Genomic DNA, 22,749 nt, shown 5'->3' on the forward strand with positions numbered 1-22,749 from the left:
TCTTTACATCTATTTCTCTTTTGCTGTCTCACAAATAGGGTCATCATTACCATCTTTCTAAATTCCATATATACGCGTTAATATACTGTATTGGTGTTTTTCTTTCTGACTTACTTCACTCTGTATAATAGGCTCCAGTTTCATCCACCTCATTAGAACTGATTCAAATGCATTCTTTTTAATGGCTGAGTAACATTCCATTGTGTATATGTACCACAGCTTTCTTATCCATTCGTCTGCCGATGGACATCTAGGTTTCTTCCACGTCCTGGCTATTGTAAACCGTGCTGTGATGAACATTGGGGTACACGTGTCTCTTTCAATTCTGGTTTCCTTGGTATGTATGCCCAGCAGTGAGATTGCTGGGTCATATGGCAGTTCTATTTCCAGTTTTTTAAGGAATCTCCACACTGTTCCCCATAGTGGCTGTACTAGTTTGCATTCCCACCAACAGTGTAAGAGGGTTCCCTTTTGTCCACACCCTCTCCAGCATTTATTGTTTGTAGACTTTTGGATCGCAGCCATTCTGACTGGCGTGAGATGGTACCTCATTGTGGTTTTGATTTGCATTTCTCTGATAATGAGTGATGTTGAGCATCTTTTCATGGACCACTGGATTTAGAGCCACAAGACCCGGCTCAGTCGCAGATCAAGGCTTCCAACATTTCTGAGCCTCAGTTTTCTCCCCTTTGAAACTTAAAAATTAGTGTCTGTTTGTCTCTCTGACCCAGCAACCTCATGGGTTATCCCTGAGGCCAGATGGCATGGGAACAGGTGTGGAGGTGCTCTGACACAGCGTCACGCCTAGAGGCCCAGCCTCAGCGCTTGTGCTCCCCACAGGTGCTCTCCCTGGAGCCCCACCAGCCGCACTGAGACTTCGGGTCTCTGCTTGCTTGGTTTCTCATTTGCAGGCACAGTTGACCACTCCCTTCTTCTCAAACCCCCTCTCTCTGGGCTGCTGTGACACCACCTCACCCCCAACAGCCCAGAGACAGGTCAGTCCCTACAGAAGCAGGAGGAGGTGTCCAGGAGGGATGTTTTTAGGAAAAACAAAATGGAACATATATATGTATTGATATGACAGCACTTGTAGAAAAGTATACCAAGAAACCATTGGAAGGTGCAGAAAATATTAAAAATAGGACCCAAAACAAGCAGATTGAAAGGACTGAGGTGGAGGGAGAGTGGACAAGGAGAGGTCATTATTAACTTTAGAAAAAGACAAAAAGTTGGAAAGCAAATGTAATGATCTGTGTATTATAATGCTTAGCCTGAACAATATCTACAAAGGCACAATAATATCAAAATGGAATAGTCAATTAAACAAAAGCTGTAATATGACCCTACTGGGATCTGTGAGAAGAGAAGCAGAAGGCATGATGCTCTAAGAGAACAAAATCCTCAAATATCATAATAGGAAATTAATAGAGGTCAAATATGGATTAAGCAAAAGAGAATAATACACATATTATTTGGAAATACAGAGATGTGCATGTGCCACGAATAAAAAGCCAAAATTGTTGAAAGTGGTTGGGGAAGAGAACTAAGAGAAGAAATAAGGTAAGAAGTCCATGTGGGGACTTCCCCAGTGGTCCAGTTGTTAAGACTTTGTTTTCTAAGGCATGGGGTGCAGGTCTGATCCCTGGTCAAGGAACTAAGATCCCACATGCCTCACAGCCAAAAAAAAACATAAAACAGAAGCAATATTGTAACGAATTCAATAAAGACTTTGAAAAATGGTCCACATCAAAAAGAAAAGAAAAAGAAACCCCTGTTAGTTACTATAATCACTTTAATAACATTAGACTTTTGAACTTGGTGTGCAATATATTCAGTTCAGTTCAGTTCAGTCACTCAGTCGTGTCTGACTCTTTGCGACCCCATGTACCACAGCACACCAGGCCTCCCTGTCCATGACCAACTCCCGGAGTCCACCCAAACCCATGTCCATCGAGTCAGTGATGCCATCCAACCATCTCATCCTCCGTCGTCCCCTTCTCCTCCTGCCCTCAATCTTTCCCAGCACCAGGGTCTTTTCCAATGAGTCAGCTCTTCACATCAGGTGGCCAAAGTATTGGAGTTTCAGCTTCAACATCAGTCCTTCCAAAGAACACCCAGGACTGATCTTCTTTAGGATGGACTGGTTGGATTTCCTTGCAGTCCAAGGGACTCTCAAGAGTCTTCTCCAATATTACTTTAATAAAATAAAAACTAATTTCTGGAAACGATAGTGCTATGTCTGCATAGCAGAGCCATGATGCTCCTGTTGTTTCCCTCCTCTGGGTCTGATTCAGTGGTGTGGGTTGTATACTAAGATTCCAGGAGCTAATGGGGCAGCACACATTAAACATATTCCTTGGCTTGTGCCTCAGTCACAGTTCAGTAGGGGCCTTACTGCTAAGGATTCTGCCTTGTGATTTGCTAATCCTTTTCTGGTAACATTGCTTTCAAGCTTAACGGAGCACACTTCCTCCTTTCACAACAGGTAACGCACTTGCAGTGCTGAAAGGATGAACAGCATTCTTGAATCACATACAGAAAACTTCTGCTTGGTTTGATTTAATCATTAGGTATCTTTCTGAAAAAAAAGTTTCAGAGCAAATTGTTGCCTATTAAATACTCTCCAGGAAGTTTTAACATGATATTCTTCGGGGGAGTGGGGTGGAAACAACGGGCCCCAACCAACAATAATGACAGTGAATTTTAAGACTCTCTACTCATTATTTTCCAAAAGCACTTGGAAGTGATTGACTTCTAGAGTCTGTTCACAGTGCTTTCCTACACAGCCAATGAAAGAAGTTAGTCAAGGAGAAACTAACATTTCCTGAGTGCCTATTACATGTGCTGGGGACTTAATAAATGTATTGTCTCAGGCAAAGGAGAAGATGGGATGAATTGAGAGAGTACCATTGACATATATAACTACCATGTGTAAAAAAGATCACTAGTGGGAAGCTGCAATACAACCCAGGGAGCCCTGTGACATTCTGTGACGACCTAGAGCAGTGGGATGGGGCAGGGAAGCTCACGAGGGAAGAGATATGTACATGCTTATGGCTGACTCGTGTTGCTGTACGGCAGAAACCAACACAACTTTGTAAAGCAATCATCCTCCAATTAAGAATCAATTTAAAAAAATTTTTAATACATTGTCTTCTTCAATCTTGGCAACCATCCAGAGAAGTAGGTACTATTATTCCCACTTTACATTTAAGGAAACCAGAGCCTAAAGATATTAAGTAATCCCCCCGAAGCCACACAGCTCGTAATTCAAACCAACCATCAAGTCTTTACACAAGAAATGTATATAATTACAATTCCCAGTGTTAGTTTGAGCTTTGAGTGCTCTGTGACTCCATAGGGCTTTAATATGCAAGCAACCACATATGATTTAGCATTGTTCTAAGTGGGAAACTTAGAAGATGATGACCTAATTCGAATGTTTTCAGTATGACTACCTCTTTTGATATAATAGCCTTGATACCAACAAACACTTATTGATGGAATGATTAACTAAATGGCAATATGAGATTCAAATAGAAATATAAGAAGAACACTGTATTAAGGAAAGAGTAATTGAAACTGAGTCAAAATAATTGTACCTCTTATGCTCTTGTGACCTTGAGCAAACTGCTTCAACTTTCTAAGATAAAACTGTAGAACTTATAATCTCTCTCTCAGGGTTGCTCTGCCATTAAAAAAAAAAAAAAGTGGGAAGAACAGTAACCACTTTTGGATAAACACATAGCAAAGTGAAAGCCCAGAGTAAGCATTTAAAATCTGAAGCAGTTTCCCCCACTATGTAACTTAAATTACATCAAATAGGTGAACCTGAATGTTCTGAAGAGCGAACAGTGTGAGATTTAGCTGTGTTGGCACTGAGCAGAAAGCTGAGTCCCAAAACTTTGATGCACCTTTTCTAATAGCCTGTGATAGAAAAGCAGCGATTTCTTATGGACTTCTGACTCAGACAGTAAAGAATTTGCTTACAGTGTAGGAGACCTGGGTTTGATCCCTGGGTCAGGAAGCTCCCCTGGAGACAGGAATGGCTACCGACTCCAGTATTCTTGCCTGGAGAATCCTATGGACAGAAGAACCTGGTGGGCTGCAGTCTAGGGGATCACAAAGAATCAGACACGACTGAGCAACTACTACTTTCACTTTCAAGTTTGACACTGGCTTTGAAGCAGGTGAGGAAACCAAAAGATTCCCTCCCTGCATCACGTTACCCTCCCATCAGATATCCACCTCATGCCTGTACACGTGTGACCTAATGAGCTGACACCTCAACAAAGCACAAAAGAGAAAATAAAATCTAAATAAAATAAAATGTAGCATAACCAAATCGAGTCTTTGAAAAGGTAAACGAACAACCGGAGTTAGCAAATCACATTTTACAGGATCTAGTTTACCCTGGCCCTGACCTGGATCCAGGTGACCAGCCAGAGAACATTCACACGACTTTTATTTACATCTGTGATTTTCTGATAAACACTAAAGTGGCATTATCTTTGTTTCCTGAGAGAGTCAGGATGTGCTGTGGAACCGTGTTCTGAAATGTCATGTCCTCTAAATCATTCATTTATTCCCCAAGTACAATATTTAATAAAATATCAGCTGCCATCCTCCAGTATTACACTGTTCTGCCCAATCCTCACCTCACCCCCTAACCTCATCTCCTTCAATGTGTACTGCAACATGATAGTACTCTTCCAATTTTACGGGAAACACAAAAATGTATCAGGTAATTTGGCATACCTACTGTTTTCACTCCTCAGAATTAAAGAAAATCAGGCTTTTCCCTTTTTTATATAACTTTTTAAAATTAATTAATTTGGTTTCATCGGGTCTTAGTGGCGGCAGACACAGGCTTTGGTGCATCAGGCAGGACATTTCACTGCAGCACAGACTCTAGCTGTGGCATACTGGCTCACTTGCTTAGGATCTTAGTTCCCTAACCAGGGAGAGAACCCATGTCCCTGCATTGCAAGATGGATTCTTCACTACTGGACCACCAGGGAAGTCCTCAAATCAGGCTATTCTTAATAATAACCAATTAAAACTTTATTTCACTGCCACTTTTAAAACACTTCTTTTTACAAGTCAGTCATATTATAACCAAGAAAGCATTCTTATTTATTTATTGGATGGTCACACATTTAACAATATTAAAAGTTATTATTGTCAGGCAGATGCCAAGTCCTAAAGACTCATAGTAACCTGTTCTAGTACTCCCCAGGTGGCGCTAGTAGCAAAGAACCCACCTGCTAATATGGGAGATGTAAGAGACATGAGTCCGATCCTTGGGTTGGAAAGATCCCCTGGAGGAGGACACAGCAATCCACTCCAGTAATCCTTGCCTGGAGAATCCCTTGGACAAGGGAGCCCAATGGGCTACAGTCCATGGGGTCACAAGGACACAAATGAAGCAACTTAGCACACACGCATGCCAAGTGCTCATGGAGAGGCATAGCACAGTGCTAAGTCAGTCTCTGGACACTGAAGCCAGTTTTCCTGGGGTCAGATGCTGACTCTAGTACTTACTGGCTGCATGACCTTGGGCAAGTAACTTAAGTTCTTAGTCTCTCAGTTACCTCATCTATAATAATAATAGTGCCTGTTTCATAAGGGCTTTTAGGAAGATTAAATAACTTAGTATTTATAAAGCAATTAGAACTATACCTAGCACCTAGAAAGTGTTCTGTAAATGATCACTAAATACACTGGAACTCATTTTCTAGTGAGGGAGTCAGACAATAAATAAATATGAAAATTACAGTCGAGTCATGGGGACAAACACCAAGCAAACAATTTACGATAAAATGAAAACACACCCAGTCCTGTGAGTGGCATCCCAGGTTATTTGGCTTAATTCTCCTGTTGGAAACAATTGGGCACCAAACCAATGGTTTTGGTTTCCTCCTGAAGGAAAAGGGACAGAATTTTAAGTGAGTGTAGGGCTCATCCAAAAAAGAGCAATTAATAGAACATCCTTCCCTTGATAAGCATTGGCCCGCAAAGGGTTTGGGCAATCCAGAAGTAAACAATGCTCATCCCCCCACCAACAGATCTTTATGGAAAGTTAAGCTATTGGAGCAGAAAAGATCTGGGGAGGGTAGGGAGGCTTGTCCCAGATGTGACTATAGGCTAACAGTCTCTTTTTCTGGTTATCCCAAAACATGACTTATACTAAGCCATGAACTTTAGTATACAGTGGCCCCTAAGATCTTGAAAAGAATTTCTAGAAAAAGTGACTTTTGATTAGGTCTTAAATTTTCCTACAAATAATTTTTTAAGGAAAATGAGGAGCATACAATAATATCCAAGAATACTAAGGGACCAGATTCAGAAAAGAGGAGGCTTGGAGAGTTGGGAAGAGTCAGCTGGTGATGGCTGCATTTCAGAGAGAGGGTGAATTGTACAAACTAGCCTTACTTAGGTCAAGTGTGAAACTGACATGATTAGTAATATTTGGGGACTATAATTTTTATGCTTCTAGATATGCATTCATGTTAACCTGACGGCACAGGATGAGATGCTATGAACAGTGGATTCCACCATCAGGCATGGGTGCAATGTCCTCTCTTTAAAAGTTTACACACTAAATCCAACAAGACTGATGTGAATACACAGAAACAAGAAAAGAAATATTAAATTACCAGTACATGGATAACTATAAAGGAAAAGGCCATGGGAGCAGCGAATCCAATTTTCCAAGAATGGAAGAGTCCATAAAAGAAAGGGATGATGGAAGAGGGAAGGCAGGGTAAGGAGGGGAGGGGAAGGGAGAAGGTGAACGGAGAAAACGTGAAAACAGGGGGCAAAAAGAGTAAAAGGACTAACACCCAAACATCAACCATGGTCATTCCTGGGTGAAGAGAATATAAATGATCTGTATTTTCTTCAGTTTGATTAGCTGTGTGTCTTATATTTTCTCATCGCATGTTTTCCTTGCCCTAGTTGCCACCATAAATGCTTTAAAGAGAGCAATTTCTCAGCCTCTGATGCAATGCCAGATTTACTAAAATTGCAAATGCCAGGTTTAAATTCTAAAGTTTCTCTTTTAATTTCTAGTAAGCAAACCTTGCTCTCTAGAAATTCATTTTCTGTTGTCTTTTAGTGTAATCATTTATTGCACTTAAAGGTCACCTGAGAAATAAACAATATAATTTTTTTTAAAAAAAGAAACTGTCTTTTCTCAAACCATCAACATATTTCTGAAAAATTAAAAATGACAAGAAAAAAATATTATAAAGAAATATAAGTACTGCCCAATCTAAGCATATTTCAATTGAAAGTCACGACTACTCACTGGGTAGATAAATCAACTTTTAAATGTATCTACACTGTATTCATGACTTACCAATGTAGAGGTTTAGGACCCGCCACCCATGTTCTTCTTATCGAAACAAACAGCAGGATTCCTAGATCAATACTTACATAATAAAACCATATTTGTTTAAATTAACTCTTTTCTTTTTTTTTTTTTTGCATGGGATTTTGATTACGAAAATTTTTATAAATTTAAACAATTCTAGATTCAAAAATGGAGGGAAATAAGTTTTAATGGTTTTGATTTAAAACTCTGTCTTTAAAGTCAAACTACCATGATATCTCAGATAGTCTGATTCACCTCATCTTTTGGATTTACCCAGATTTGTACACATACCTTTATCTTCTCATTTCCTTAAGTCCAAGCCTTTTCAATGAAAGTGCCTTCTTTTGCAGATGCATCCCCCGCCTCTAAAAACCTCCCCATTACTTAAACATTTCACTAAATCATTCTTCCAGGAAGAACTGTTCAGATTGATCGGGAAAAAATGTGACAACACTACCTGTTTGCCTTTTGAAAAATATCTTTTTTTTCTATAATCTACTAGATTATATCAAGGAGGAATGTTTTGGGCTGCAAGTAACAGAAAACTGTGGTTGTAAAGCTGTGGTTAAATCATAGGAATCCATATTATCGCACTGAATTAGTAGTCAGGAGATGGATCATTCCAGCGCTCGTCAGGGGCTCACCCGTATCACAGAAAATACCTGTTCTATTTGTCCCACTCCCATGTAATCCCTTAGTGTGCTGGGCTTTATTCCCATGTCTGTTGCCTCACTGTTGCATGACGGCAGCTGCACTCTCTCACACTGTGCTGCAACATAAGAATCAAGGATACTCCAAAAGATGTTTTTCTGTCAGAAGGCTCTGTCCTCTATTCAGGAAGGAGCATTTCCAGAAGTCTTCCTTATAGCCCCTGAAGTCAGACTGGATCATGTGTGTGCTCCTAGTTACAAGGAAGTCTGTAAAAGTATCTCTTCTTTAAGCCTCTAATTAAACTCAGGCTCCTTTTTTGTATGAACTGAATGAAAGAATGTCCTGTTGATTTTACCTCCTAAATCTCTTTGGCATAAATTTCATTTTCCTCAGTGGTAAAAGAATCTGCCTGCCAGTGCAGGAGACACAGGAGATAGGAGTTCGTTCCCTGGGTTGGGATGATACCCTGGAGGAGGAAATGGCAACCCACTCCAGTATTCTTACCTGGAGAATTCAATGGACAGAGGAGCCTGGTGGGCTACAGTCCATGGGGTTGTAAAGAGTGGGACATGACTAAATAGAGTGATTGAGCATGCACACAGTCTCCTCACTATCCACACTTCCAGCACTCTCCCACCAGCCATCAAAATATCCCACCTGAAGTACTCCAACAGTTCCTACCTGGTTTTCCCATAGCCCCATCTTGTCCCCTCTTCCATCTACTCTGTACAGCTTCAGTGATATTTTAAATGCAGATCTTACCATGTTACTTTCCCTTTGATGAATTACGTTCAAAAATCCTACAAGTGACAAGGTCCTGAATGGTCTGCTCACACCCACCTTTCTAGCTTTGTCTCTTGCAGTGTTTCGCTCACTTTGCACTCAGGTCACACTGGCCTCTTCACTCCTTAAAAATCCTAAGCTCCTTCACAGCTCACGGTTTTTGTGTGTGCTCTTCCCTCTGCCTGGAGTGATCACCCATTCTCCATCTCCCTAGTCCCTTCTACCTCATTTCTTCTTAGTTCTCAGGTCTCCATTTTAATGTTTTTACTGCACTCAAGGGTTATGTGCAAGGTGTTATCACACCAATGAAACATAGAAATATTCCAAAACTTGTTAAACACAAATGGGAGTGATGTGAGAAGAGACTGAAATTTTTAAATTTCAGCAGCTGGATGTTGATCTATTAAGAAAATGCTGGCCCTCTGTTCAGTCGTGCTAGATGAGGAGCCATTTGGCAGGACTCATTTTCTTTTCCTAAATGTTTTGTTTTGGTTTTTTTTCCCCTTCACCCATTTGATCAACAAACAACGTAGCAACCCAGCTCTACCACTTTCCAGCAGCTAGTGTTCCTCAGACTGGGCCTTCCTCCTTGGTGCAGTGTCTTCTCTGTAACAGAATGGGACTATGACAACTTGTCCTGTCCTCCTCTCACAGTTGGTGGCTTATCTTTGTTCCATTCTGGTGATGTGATTGTAAGTTTTCTCTCTAAAATTAATTCCAATAAATATATGAAAATGCATCACTTTCAAATACATGCTGCTGTGGTTATCATTTTAAAAATCCAAGAACGCTAAACTAAGAAGTTAAAAATATAAAGTATTTGTATTTTTACCATATTTCATAAATTGAAACCATCTATAAGAATTTCTATTAATTCCAAATTTTAAGTTCTGGAATACCTAGGTATCGTGTCTTCCACTACTTTCACCCCTTCGGCAAGTCCTCAGAACCAACATGCTGGGATGTCGGTTGCTCCAGTCCTTCAGAGAAGTTACACCCTGAGCTTAGGGAGCAGCAAAACAGTTCTTTGAAAAAGAAATGCATCCTGGAAGATGAAGCCGGTTGCACCTCTGCCTTTATTAGTGAAAATTCCCTATGTCAAAGCCTTTCTGTCCAGGTAACAAAAACCACCCATTTGTTCCTAGGAACAAAAGCCTCCTGAAACTTGACCGGCAACGGGCAGGTTCACTTACTTCAATTCCAGCTCTGGGCTGGATTTTGACTCCCCGAGTGCAGTGGCGGTCCACGGACTTCCAGACCCGAGAAAAGGTAATTCCCATGCTCACTAAGTCGTGCTAAGAGCCCGACACTGAGGGCCAAGCTCTGGTATAAGGTGCCGATAAAACCCCCGGGAGCCGGAGTCAGATCTCCGGGGTACAAATACAGCTCTACCTGGTACCAGCCTTGTAACCTTGGGCAACCGTTTACCTTTCACAGCTAAGTTCTCCTCTCCTGTCAACTGAGTATAATCATAGTTCTTACCTCCTAGGGTTGCTGGGAGGAGGAGTAAATGAGTTAATCCACAGAAAGAGCTTGGAACAGCGCCTGGCTAGCACATAACGAACTTGTTAATGTTACAGCCTTTCAACCCAGGGCGCCTGCAGCTCTGCAATATTTTGCTTGGTTATGGAACGGCTCCTGAGAATTACAGAACTTGAGATTCCAGGAGCTGAGTGGCCACAGCCGGGGAACCGGAGAGTAAAGGAAAAAAGAAATTGGGGAAGGGGCAGAGGGAGAACTGCGACGACTTTTGTCCACAGGCGCCCACCTGCAGCCTTGATCGGCCGGCCTCCGTTTCTTCTTCCAGGAGTCCGGCTCCGGAGCGGCGCACACGGAGCCTTTCTCCAATCAGACATCCCAAGGCTGGCGCCACGTATGCGACCTGGTCCAATCTCGTCCCTGGAGGGCGGGAACGCGAACTTTCTACCTGCACCTGTGGCTGCAGTGGCCGCCTCCTGAGTTCTTTTTTTTTTTTTTTTTTTCCTTCCCGCTGCCCCGGAGTTCTGGTTTCCAGAATCACTTGGCGAATAACCAGCAGGTGGGCAGATGTCTTCTCCCCCGCTGGACCGACGCGGTAGGTCGGTTCAGTGCATCATAGTGAGCAGTTAAGGTTCCATCTTCCGGCTGCTCCCGGGCGGTGCTACCAGGGAAAAGGGACGCGTCCGAGAATGAAAGACTACTAGGCGGGAGAGCTTGCCTGACCATTCACCTGGGGCAGTGAGCCTGGCACCCACTCACCGCGGGGCCCTCCAGCCGGATCCAACCACACTTGGAGCTCCGGGCTACTGTCGCCGCTGCGCCAGGAAGTCGGAGGCGCCAGGGGAGACCAGCCGCAGCAATCGGCTTAGCTGAACTGCAGCGATTTTGGCTGGCACACCTTTCAGAAAGAAGCCCGACCTCTCCAAGACCGCACAGAGGAAAGCCGCGCCCCGACTTCCAGATTAACCCAAGCGCACGCGCTCCCGACTTTGCCCGGAAAGAGAGGTGCGGAGCCACGGGGTCCAGGTGAGCAGGTGAGCGATAGGGTGATTCTCCGTCCTCCAAGACAGAGCTTATTACGGGGTGTCACCCTGGGGAGCTCCCCCAGCTCCCGAGGAGAAGTTGTTAGAAGCAGGCGCTCTGCGTAATTTGCAATCTCTTCCTTGAGCAATACACATAGCCTTTCTGTGCATACAAAGTTGATTGTGGAGAAGACAGCGTAGGATAGAAGACAGAAAGCAGCATCAGAACAGCCACTACTATCACCATCACCACCATCAGTGAACAACTTGGGGGTGCTTTTCCGATCTATAAAGTGGAGGGAGAATGGATGTTTGCAAACCCATTGCAAACTGTGCCAGAGGGTGTGGGTGCCTTCAGCAGGGAAAGAACTTTTGGCTATTTTTTTCTTCTATTGTTTTCAAGTCGCTGCCCGAGTGTGCCCTCGGGGAGTCTTGGGGAGGAGCCGGTGCCAAGGTCTCCCCGCTCAGCCGAGGCCTCGGCGGCCTCTGGCGTAGGCGTTCGGGTTCTCTCTCTCCCAGCGGTTTGGGGAGGAGAGTTTCTAACCACAAACACCGCCGAAGTTTCGCTCTCCAGCGCCGGCGAATCCCAGGAGCGTCGCGCGCGTGGGATGGGAAGGAGCCCAGTGGAAACCTGGAAATGAGCCGCGGCGCCAGCGAATCCTACTCATTCGTGGAGTTAGTTCGGTGTAGACCCAACACAGAAAGTGGTCAGAGAAGTCTCTCTTCTGATATTCGCACCTTAAGTGCTAGTAACACTTTTTGCCTTTTCGTTTCGCTGAGTGCTGTTGTAAAAGCTGGGAGGAGGGCAGATTGGAGTTCCGTTGTGCGCCCTCTCCTTTGGAGGAGGGAATTGCGCAAGGAAAAGAACAGAAGCCTTTAATTTGAACTAAAAATCCCGAGTTGAGTTGCCTAGTACACACAGACTCGGTGCATATTTTAATACAGAACTAAGGAAAGAGGTACTTGGGCTCATCTCAACTGCCGACCGGGGGTGGCTTCAAAGAGACGCAAGATTGGTCTTTGGAGAATAAAAGGAAGAGTAGGGCGGCGGTTTTCAAGGGAAGTCTAGACGTGCTTCTCTGAAAGTCACAAGGCAGACGTTTTGTCAAAAGCAGAATTTAAAAGAAACAAAACACCACAAGCTTGTCTCTCACTCTTGCTGGTCTGTAAATCCCCAGCCCCCGCCCCCGAAAAATGACATCGAAAAAGGATCCCGGGACGAAAGTCTAGGGAGCAAAAACCTTTGAGGGAAATTTCGGAACTGTCTGCGGTCTACTGTTCGTGCCCACGTACAGCGGGGACGCGCTTGCGTCCGGGCGCCCTCCTCCCACGTGTCGTTTTGGACCGGGTGGGTCAACTTTGGGCGTCGTTTACAATGGGGCAGACTGACAGGACGGGCCCTTTTCCCTCTGCGGCCTTGTTAATCCAGAAGCCCTGGCACCCACCCCTGGGTGGCCCTCGAGCGCGGACCACTGCCCTATCCTGGAAGCCGGGGAGCGCCAAGACTGTCTCCAGACCAGAAGGCGGCGCCCGGGAGGCGGTTCGTCCGCCTGCGCTCTGGGGGGCGCGGCGAGGCGCTCTGAAAGCCGGTGGCTGAGGACCATCGGACCCCAGCCGATCCTGTGCCTGCTGGAGCACTGGAGAGGAAGTGGGATTGGGGCACACGTGACTTCGACAAACTCAGTAACCAAGTTTTTTTTTCTTCCCCAGCACAAGCCGCTGGCCTCTGCCCCCAGCCCGCAGCCCGCTCGCGAGAGGCCGGGGCAGGGTCGGGTGGACCCGAGAGCAGCTGCTGCCGCCGAGGCCCTTCCCCGCGCCCCGCGCCCAGCGCCCCTCGGCCGGCCTGCCATGGCCGACGGCAGCGGCACCGGCAGCTCGGGCTCCTGGTGGAATTCGCTAACGAACAGCAGGAAGAAAAACAAGGAGGCCGCCGGGGGTGCGCAGCCGCCAGCCCAGCCTGCCCCCGGGGAACCCGCGCCGCCCGTCCAGGACTGGACGAGCAGTTCCCGGGAGAATCAGCACCCCAGTCTCCTCGGGGGCGCCGGCGAGCCCCACAAGCTAGACAAGTTGGGCGGGGAAAAATCGGGCAACAGCCGCCGAAATTTGAAGATCTCGCGCTCAGGCCGTTTTAAGGAGAAGAGAAAAGTGCGCGCCACTCTGCTCCCCGAGGGAGTCAGGTCCTCGGAGGAAGCGATCTTCCCTGGTGACCCCCACGACGACAAGCAATAGCCCGAGAGCTCCAGGACTCTCTTCCCATTACACCTCCTCAGCCCCCAGTTCTAACCCCGAGAATTCTGACCCTCCCTGTACGTGGAGTCTCATCCCACCAAATTCAGAATATTCGCACCAGGCCTCCAGATTTTATTGTTCTGGAAACTGAAGTGACAATTGAGTGTTCCGGTAGTTCACGACTCAAGGATGCTTTAAATATTTATTCGTGGTAAGAGAAGATACCACAGAGGAACCTGGTATAATTTTTTTTTTTTTTCCGAAAAACTTCCGTGGCTTTTGCATCCCCCATGGAAATGAGAAGGGTACTTCTCTAAGAGACCTTAACTCAACTGAAACTGTGCAGCCTTCCAACAAGGTTGGCATGCTCTAATTCTGGACTTGCTATTGGGAAGCAAATCCCAGTGCTATCTTTAATGAGAAATAAAAGAAATGCACTTTGGGAGTATTTCTTCAGGCTTATACCTTAAGTGAAGGGATGGCAGAGAGCAGGAATCATTCTTAAGTAGAAGCGTTTTAAATAAGGCAAGATTGCTTTTAATGTTGACTTGCTAAACTGTACTGCCTATTTTAGCGAGGACTATTAAAACTGTTGCACTGTAAGACTTAAGGTGACTTTTGTATTTTTTTCCATTGCAAGACTGAAACCCATCATACTTAAAAGCAGGCGTGCAAAGCCCAAAGTGACAGAGTTAATCATTTGCCACATAACCTGACAGCTCCTCTCAAAAAACTAAAGAGAAGAGAACATGTCTAGAAACTACCAACACCCAACTTGGAATCAGTTAGCTGAAGATTCCTATTTATCAACCAGATTGGAGGAAAAGAGGGAGAGGTGTCAACTCATTATTCCTAAATTTTCTTTTTTACTTCAGTGTATCTTCATAAGGTAGAATAAGTCACCATGCTAATAACAGCTCTTTTAAGTATGTTACTAACCTGACTCACAATTATCTAAAAATACTTATTCAAACAGGTGGACTGAACTCTAAGTTTTTGCAGAACCAGCTTTTTCCCCCACTCACTTTGCTTTAAAAGCTAATTTCTTCATTCTAAAGTATGCATTTATCTAGTTGCAAAGCCTTAAAGATCTACCAACTTGAAGATTTTTAACAAAAATCTACCTGTTTGCTTTTGTTACAAACTTTAAGTAAAAGAGTAAATGAATACCACTTGCTTCCAGCAAATTATAAGAGCCTTATTGTAGTTAAGATCCCCTGGGACATTTTCCCACCACAATTCAGCTCATTTATATCATCTAGAAATGCATGGGGGCTTCCCAGGTGACTCAGTGGTAAAGAATCTGCCTACCAGTGCACGAGGCACTGGAGACAGGATTTGATCCCTGGGTTGGGAAGATCTCCTGAAGGAGAGAATGGCAACCCACTCCAGTTTTCTTGCTGGAAAATCCCATGGACATAGAAGCGTGGGGGGCTGTAGTCCATGGGGTTGTAAAGAGTCGGACACAACTGAGCAAGCACACACCCCCGAGAAATGCATAGCAGGGAAATTATAATGATCAAAGTGTATATATAACTATATACATAATGTGGATAATGAGAGACAAGAGCTTGATTGGATCTTCTGAATTTACTATATATAGTTTTTTGTTCTCTCAAATTCGTAACTTATAAAATAACAAAGCATGTTGATTGTCTAAAGAGATTTAACAAAGAAACTTGATGAAAATGGCTTAAATGGATTTAAATTAGTGAATCAAGCTTGGATATCAGTAAAGTCAAAGAGTGTACCATTTGATACATGAGCACATAACTAGAAAACTTACTCCAAAAGAAACTGTTTTCATGGGGATTATGAACGCCTTACCTTCTTAAAAGAGAGTTTGTGAGGTGGTTTTCTTTTTTTTTTAATCATGAAGTGTTTTTGGTTTTATATTTGGTACGTGACCAAAGTCTCATCAGGGTGAGCTTTCTGAATGAGGAGGATGTTACAACAATTTTAAGTGGGCTTACCTAGTGGCTCAGATGGTAAAAAGTGCCCACAATGCAGGAGACCTGGGTTCGATCCCTCGGTCAGGAAGAGTCCCCTGGGGGAAAAAAATGGCTACACACTCCAGTATTCTTGCCTGGAAAATCCTATGGATGGACGAGCCTGGCGGGCTATACCCCATGGCATTGCAAAGAGTCGGACACAACTGAGCAACTAACACACACGTACACACATCTACAGCCTCTAGACTTTAATGAATATGAGGGAGTCAGGATCTTGGACTCATAGAAGTTCATTGTAAGGCAGGAGATTGGGGGCTGACCAGCATTGGGAGTGCACAGAGCAGAAGCTGTCAAATCAGGCTTCAAAACACCTTCATAAAATATTTTAATTTCTGTAAGTAATCAAAATTAGAGCAGATAACTACCCAAAATGCTTTTCCCCTCCTAAGAAGACCAATAGGTTAGATCTGTACCCATTTATAAAATTAAGCTGGCCATTGTATACTTTTAAAATCTTATACTAACTCTTTCATCCACAGTTTTAATGTTTTAAAGAACTTTTTTTTCTTAAAAATTCCTTTAATTCACAAAACATTGGCATTTTCCCAGGTTCTGTGTCTAGTTTTGGATCCCACTCAAGTCTATAATTGCCACAGATAATCAATATCAGACATAGCAGTGGAACTTATTAACAGAACATCTTTCCCCACAGATCTGAAAGAATTTAAAACCATGCTAATGGCAGTTATGACAATGAGTGCAATGTACAATCGGCAGTTGAGGTTTGTAATTACATAGTTTTAAAGCAGTCCTAATTATGCAGTGGAAGGAATTCACTGATTTAATCCCAACTCAGAGAAATCAGAAACCAAGCAAAATTGGTGAGATACAAAGATCATGAGTAAGATGAGATAATTTGACAAAGTGTCTTTGCTAGAATTCATGTGCTCTGCAGATGATTAATTACATTCCCATAACATATATACAGATTTTGAAAATGTATAAACTTCAAGATATTTTATATTAAATAAAGGGAAAATGTTAAGTTTGGAGTTAATTAGGTTACAGACTTTTGTTCTCTTAAAGCCCTTTACAAATGAAATTTCACAAATTTGGAAAAAAAGAAATTCTCATGCCATGCTTTCAAATTATGTGGAAAAAAGGGACAATACTCTAGCAGTGTGTTTGCTAAATATTTTCATAACCACAATAATTATTAACATATACACAAGGTACTTTTGGCCCCACTGACTGCCCTTGCAGTCAGTGGCCAAGCTGTAACTCATATTACAGGTCACTGAATGTCCTTTTATGTCCGTGCTTCTGTTGTTCATCCCATTGTGACTTGCATTTCAAAAGCAGAGACTCTGTTTTGTATAAACTTAGGACATTCTGGTTTATCTAACACTTAGAAATAATTTTTTCTGCTTTGAAATGTAATGCAAACCCAGAATGCTGATATTGCTGAGTCCTTAGAAGGGAACTAAAAACTTAATGAACAGTAAGTTTGAAGGCTGAAGCTTTGTCAGAAATAATTCTCCTGAGATACACCAAAGAAAATTTGGGTGGTTTAAAATAAATAAATAATAAAAATGGGCAGAAATAATTTCAAATAAAAGGCTAACTGGAGGGACTTTTTGGTGGTCCAGTGGCTAAGACTCCCTCCTCCCAATGCCTAGGTTCGATCCTGGGTCAGGGAATAAGATCCCACAGGCCACAGCTAAGAGTTCGAATGCCACGACTAAAAGATTCCACATGCCACAACTAAGACCCAGCACCCAGAAAGGAATAAGAGGGGAAAGTGGGGCAGTTAATATCCAGTGATCACAAGGCACCTTTTATGAGGAAAAGAGATAGAGAATATTACTTTTCCTTAGCTGAGCAGAGTCACCAGACCAGAAACAAACACAAAAAGCTGGCTTAATAATGTAAGGGCAAGTAATCTTTAAAAACTCTATTTTATCTGTGGAGCATTTTATGATAATTACACAGAAATGGAAGAGATTCTTGAGATAAGCATGAGTTATTATCTCCACGGTAAGTGGAGAATGAGACTAGAGATATTTTACACCCTTGGGTATCAGTGTAATAAATGTCTTAGAGTAGAAATAAGTGTGCAGCCCAGAGCAAACTTTGTCATCGATAAGCTGGCTGTCCCATCACAGCTTTGTTCTTCTCACTTGTTTTCTATTTCTCTAGCCCCATTCACCTTGCCTCGGAGCCACGGCAAGTACATTCCTATCAGGCTCAGAGATGTGGAAGATGGATTGCTGGGAGGCGCAGGGCCCTCCCCCAGCCTCCTGCAGGCATGGCATGTCAACAACCAGTTTGTTGAAGGATGGCCCTACACATGGGATGAAAAGCATTTATGGTGAGAGAAGATTATCATTTAGGTGACAAGGTTCTAAGAAAACTTCACAGGTCTTGCCCTAGCAGAGGACAGATGACCACTGTACAGATGTGGTAGTAACATGTGTGCATGCTAAATCGCTTCAGTCATGTCTGACTCTCTGTGACCCTATGGACTATAGCCAGCCAGGCTCATCTGTCCATGGATTCCCTAGACAAGAATACTGGAGTGGGTTGCCATGCCATCCTCCAGGGGATCTTCCAGACCCAGGGATGGAACCCATGTCTCTTATGTCTCCTGCATTTGCAGGCAAGTTCTTTACCACTAGAGCCATCCAGGAAGCCCAGTAGTAGCTATAAACCATGATAAATAACAAAGACAAAGGATATCAGTGATACTTCCAGGTATTCAAAACAAGGAATTCAGCCATTCTTCCAAACCAAATTGTGCTGCAGATGACAAAGTGATTGCTGACATAACCTCATGCAATTAAAAAAAAAAAAAATGGAGTGTCTTTATTGCTGACATGTGTAATAAGACTACTTACCCACAAGACAAAAGTTTCTGGCCCTTAAACTAGAAAGATTCATGTTGAAGAAGATGAAGATTCTTACCTATCCCTGAAAGGAACTGCTGATTGACCTGCTGGTTGAGTAAGGAATATGGGCCCATCTGGGACCTCCTTGTGGTTTTTGAAAGGATATCCCTTGAGTTACAAGTACCCTAGATTATTCTTTTGTTTTTCTAGTGGCAGTCAACAAGCATGTGGCTCAGATGGTAAAGAATCCACCTGCAGTGCGGGAGACCTGGGTTTGATCCCCAGGTTGGGAAGATCCCCTGGAGGAGGGCATGACAACCCACTCCAGTATTCTTGCCTGGAGAATCCCCATGGGCAGAGGAGCCTGGAGGGCTACAGTCCATGGGGTTGAAAAGAGTCGGACATGACTGAGTGACTAAACACAGTGCACAAAGTCGGCAGCAAAGAGCGCCTGCAAAATCTTCCAAACACCTGATTGTAATTCCCTCTCTCACTTGCTCTTAGACGAGTCTTTGATGAGCTGGTGTCAGTTTGCTCTTCTGTAAAATGATGAGATGGAGTATATATTCTCACTTTAAAACTCTCTTTTGCTGGTGCTGAGTCACGTCAGTCGTGTCCGACTCTGTGCGACCCCGCAGACGGCAGCCCACCAGGCTCCCCCGTCCCTGGGATTCTCCAGGCAAGAACACTGGAGTGGGTTGCCATTTCCTTCTCCAATGCAAGAAAGTGAAAAGTGAAAGTGAAGTCGGTCAGTCGTGTCCGACTCTTAGCAACCCTATGGACTGCAGCCTACTAGGCTCCTCCATCCATGGGATTTTCCAGGCAAGAGTACTGGAGTGTGGTGCCATTGCCTTCTCCAAACTCTCTTTTAGGAGCCTGCTATTTTGAGCAACAGGCTGTAAAAGCAAACTTATACAGTGGTCTTTGTTTACTATAAAACACAAAGGCACCAGCTTTCTGGCACTAATGGTCAGGTGGGGAGCTGGGAGGGAGGTAGAGAAGTATAAATTGCAATAAAGCTACCACATTATCATATGATGCTGTCACCACACTGTCATCTGGCCCAACGATCAGAATAATTCTACTGTATAGGAGCATGAAGCCTCATCATTCATTGGGAAAAGAAACAAACAGCTGAAAGTGAAAGTCCTTCAGTCGTGTCTGACTCTTTGTGACCCCATGAACTATAACCCACCAGGCTTCTCTGTTCGTGGAATTCTCTAGACAAGAATACTGGAGTGGGTAGCCATTCCCTTCTCTAGGGAATCTTCCCAACCCAGATATTGAACCCGGGTCTCCTGCATTGCAGGCAGATTCTTTACCATCTGAGCCATCAGCGAAGCCTCTAATCATCCTTCATGCTTAGAACCAAATTGCAGCAAGGCTATCTCGTTATAGATATTATCCAAAATGGGTGTTTTCACAGCTACTATCTCATCTGTTCCTCATAACTAGCCCTCAGTGTCCCCCAATCCTGCCCATCTACCTGATTCTGTACTCTTGTTTAAACTCATCTTTTTCCATTTGCATTGGATAAGGTCAAACTCCTTCACTAGAGCTGTCACCCCTACCCAGCCATTCTGTGTTATTGACAGTTTCTGAGAGTGGCTATTCCTTGTCATACCAGGCTTCTGTCTGTCCTGTTGTTTCTGCATGGCATATTCTTTTCCCACTACCTGCCTGGCAAAGCCTCAGTCAACCTTTAAGATCCAAGAGTTCCTTCCCATGTAACTGTTATGCTTCTCCTTCACTCTGTTGGAAAACACCTATGAGTAGTACATTTAAGTCTGTGTTCCCACCCCCACTGACCATATTATATACATGTGTCTCATTGCCCTTCAAGTCAAGGAACTCAGGGAAATTAAAGGGCAATGTCCATTCTTTACGTCCTTTCATTAACTCCCAGCTAATCTACAAGGACCCGGGCCCTCCAGGTAGCACGTGCAGCTAGCATGTAGTTCTTGGTAGTGCCATAATCTTTTTCCCTCTAGGAAAGCAGGCTGTGTTTGGCTGCTGGTGAAATTTGGGGGGTTATGAATCAGTAAGAGTCTTCTCAGGAGAGAGAAATTACACAGTGTATGTGAACAGGGAGTGTTTACTATAAGAACTATTATCCGTGATAGGGACTAGCATAAGAAGGGACTGACTGGTAAGAAGTAACAGGGACCTAGACTTCCCTGGTGGTCCAGCGGTTAAGATTCCATGCTCCCAGTGCACTGGGCCTGGGTTCAATCTCTGGTCATGGAAGATCCCACATACTGTGTGGCACAGCTTCCCCTTCACCCACTCCCCCCACAAAAAGAAAGAAGTAACAGGAACTCAAAAGAACACTGGAATACTCTAAGTGGAAAGCCACTACTCCAGAGCTGAGATGAAGTGCTCAAGGATGAACCCCTCTTCCCTCCAAACCCCTATACCTTGTTGGAAGGGACATGGCTGGGACCCACTAGTAGGCAGAGAAGTCACACCAATGAAACTTGCTGGAAATCCACCTACTAGAACTGGTTTCTATGAGCCAACTGGCACTAAAGCAGTAATCACTAAATTCTTTGAATAGCATGGGTAAAAATATAAATGATATCACTGTGTTAACACAGAATATGACAAAATTGGTGTTTCTGTAGGCTGGGCTACATTTATTTCAAGAGGGCAATTCCTTGCCTATAAAGTGCCCATGAAAGGCTTCCCAGGTGGCCCTAGTAGTAAAGAACCCGCCTGCCAATGCAGGAGAAAGAAGAGACTCAGGTTTGATCCCTGGGTCGGGAAGATCCCCTGGAGGAAGGCATGGCAACACACTCCAGTATTTTTGCCTGGAGAATCCCCATAGATAGAAGACCCTAGAGGGCTACCAGTTCACAGGGTCGCAAAGAGTCGGACACAACTGAAGTGACTTAGCACACACACATGCAGGCAAAGTGCCTGTGAGAGTGAGAAAAAATTGCTACTTCCTCTGGGTGGACTTTGGCCCAATCACACTCCGTGGCAGCTACCCTGGTCCAGTAAACAACCTACACAGGCTTATACAGCAGCTGTGAATCCATGAACAGATGGAACTATGCTCTGAAGGTGATGGGCTTGGGTAAAGGACAGGCCTGCCTGACTGAAGGCAAACCCGGGTTCTAGACCCACTTTTCAAACCAGTAACTGTGTGGTCTCAGGCAAATCACTTAATTGCTCCGGGCTGTAATTTTCTTACCTGTAAAATAAGAAGTTCAGATACTTCAAGTTCAAAACTTCTGTTCTTATAGTGTCTGTGTAAGAGAAGTAGTGTTTACTTTTATATTCAAAACAGACCAGATCTCCGATTACATGCAACAAATTTTAAAGTAGGATTGCAATCAACATTGTGTCCCTTACCATTGACATGATGTTTTTCTGGCCTGTGATCAGATCTATCAATACCAGATCTTCCAGCTAACTGAAATTCCTCCTTTGCATGTGTGCATGCCTGCTCAGTCGCTTCAGTTGTGTCCCACTCTTTGCAACCCCACGGACTATAGCCTACCAGGCTCCTCTGTCCATGGGGATTCTCTAGGCAAGAATACTAGAGTGGGTTTCCATGGCCTCCTCCAGGGGATCTTCCCTACCTAGGGGTCAAACCCGAGACACCTGTGTCTCCTGAATTGTCAGGTGGGTTCTTTACCACTAATGCCACTTGGGAAGCCCGCCTCCTCTGCATATATGTTATAAACAGACATATAATTCCTACTGTTCCTTCAAGTTTTAACAGTGACATTGGTTGCTTCAATAAGAGCCCCAAAGATAGAGTTAGATCCTCTCATCTGTGTCCCTGCTGAGGACACACAGTCTCTGGCCACAGTCCCATCCCAAGGACAGTATGTTCACCATCTCCACCACCAGATGGGAAACTCTTAAAAGGGAGGGACTCTAATTTATGCTGGCTCTGCTGCGGCCAGCACAGTGCTTAGCACATAGTACTTATTAAATATTTGTTAAGCCAATGAGGACTTAAATCAAGCTTCTTGCCGGACAAGTGAAATAATATAGTAGTTAAGACAGTGGATTCTGAAGTCAGATGAGTTAAATTTAAATTCTAGCTTTTCTATTTACTGTTCGTGCACCTATGTGAGTTATACAACCTGCCATGCTTTAATTTTTGCTGTTGTTATTTGTTTTGTTCTGTGCTTTTTAATCCCAATATTGAGTTATAATTTGTATATAACATTGTATTAGTTTAAAGTGGACAATACAATGATTCAATAGATTTATATATTGTTAAATGGTCACCACAATAACTTTAGTTAACATTTACCATCTCATATAGTTACAATATTTTCCTGTGATGAGAACTTTTAAGATCTGCTCTCTTAGTAATTTCTAAATATACAGTGTGGTGTTGTTACCTA

At 43.7% G+C, this 22,749-nt stretch overlaps 1 protein-coding gene and 1 long non-coding RNA gene across 5 annotated transcripts in view; one reads left to right on the plus strand and one right to left on the minus strand.

Annotated features, from left to right (window-relative positions):
* LOC147374152 (uncharacterized) overlaps positions 1-22,749 on the minus strand; it is a 127,018-nt gene that overhangs the window by 11,181 nt on the left and 93,088 nt on the right. Inside the window, exon 1 of one of the 2 annotated variants that reach the window (XR_015162506.1) lies at positions 5,835-5,959. The exons of the other annotated variant lie outside the window; for it this stretch is intronic. This is a non-coding gene — a long non-coding RNA (uncharacterized LOC147374152). Of the gene's footprint in view, positions 1-5,834; positions 5,960-22,749 lie in introns of those variants that run through there. 2 annotated transcript variants of the gene reach the window in all.
* PRR15 (proline rich 15) lies at positions 10,721-14,145 on the plus strand. 3 transcript variants are annotated; one of them, XM_086396442.1, is made up of 2 exons: positions 10,721-11,325; positions 13,024-14,145. In XM_086396442.1, exon 2 carries the CDS (start codon positions 13,162-13,164, stop codon positions 13,540-13,542), a length of 381 nt encoding a protein of 126 aa, XP_086252568.1. In that variant the 5' UTR covers positions 10,721-11,325; positions 13,024-13,161; the 3' UTR covers positions 13,543-14,145. The 3 variants fall into 3 exon arrangements, with proteins under 3 accessions (XP_086252568.1, XP_086252569.1, XP_086252570.1); XM_086396443.1 differs by having other exon boundaries at positions 10,721-11,317; XM_086396444.1 differs by lacking the exon at positions 10,721-11,325 and adding an exon at positions 11,839-12,661.

The sequence above is a fragment of the Bos grunniens genome, chromosome 4 (assembly GCF_055505025.1).
Source record: "Bos grunniens cultivar Pamir isolate PY7600 chromosome 4, Bosgru_T2T1.0, whole genome shotgun sequence".
Classification (NCBI taxonomy): Eukaryota; Metazoa; Chordata; class Mammalia; order Artiodactyla; family Bovidae; genus Bos; species Bos grunniens.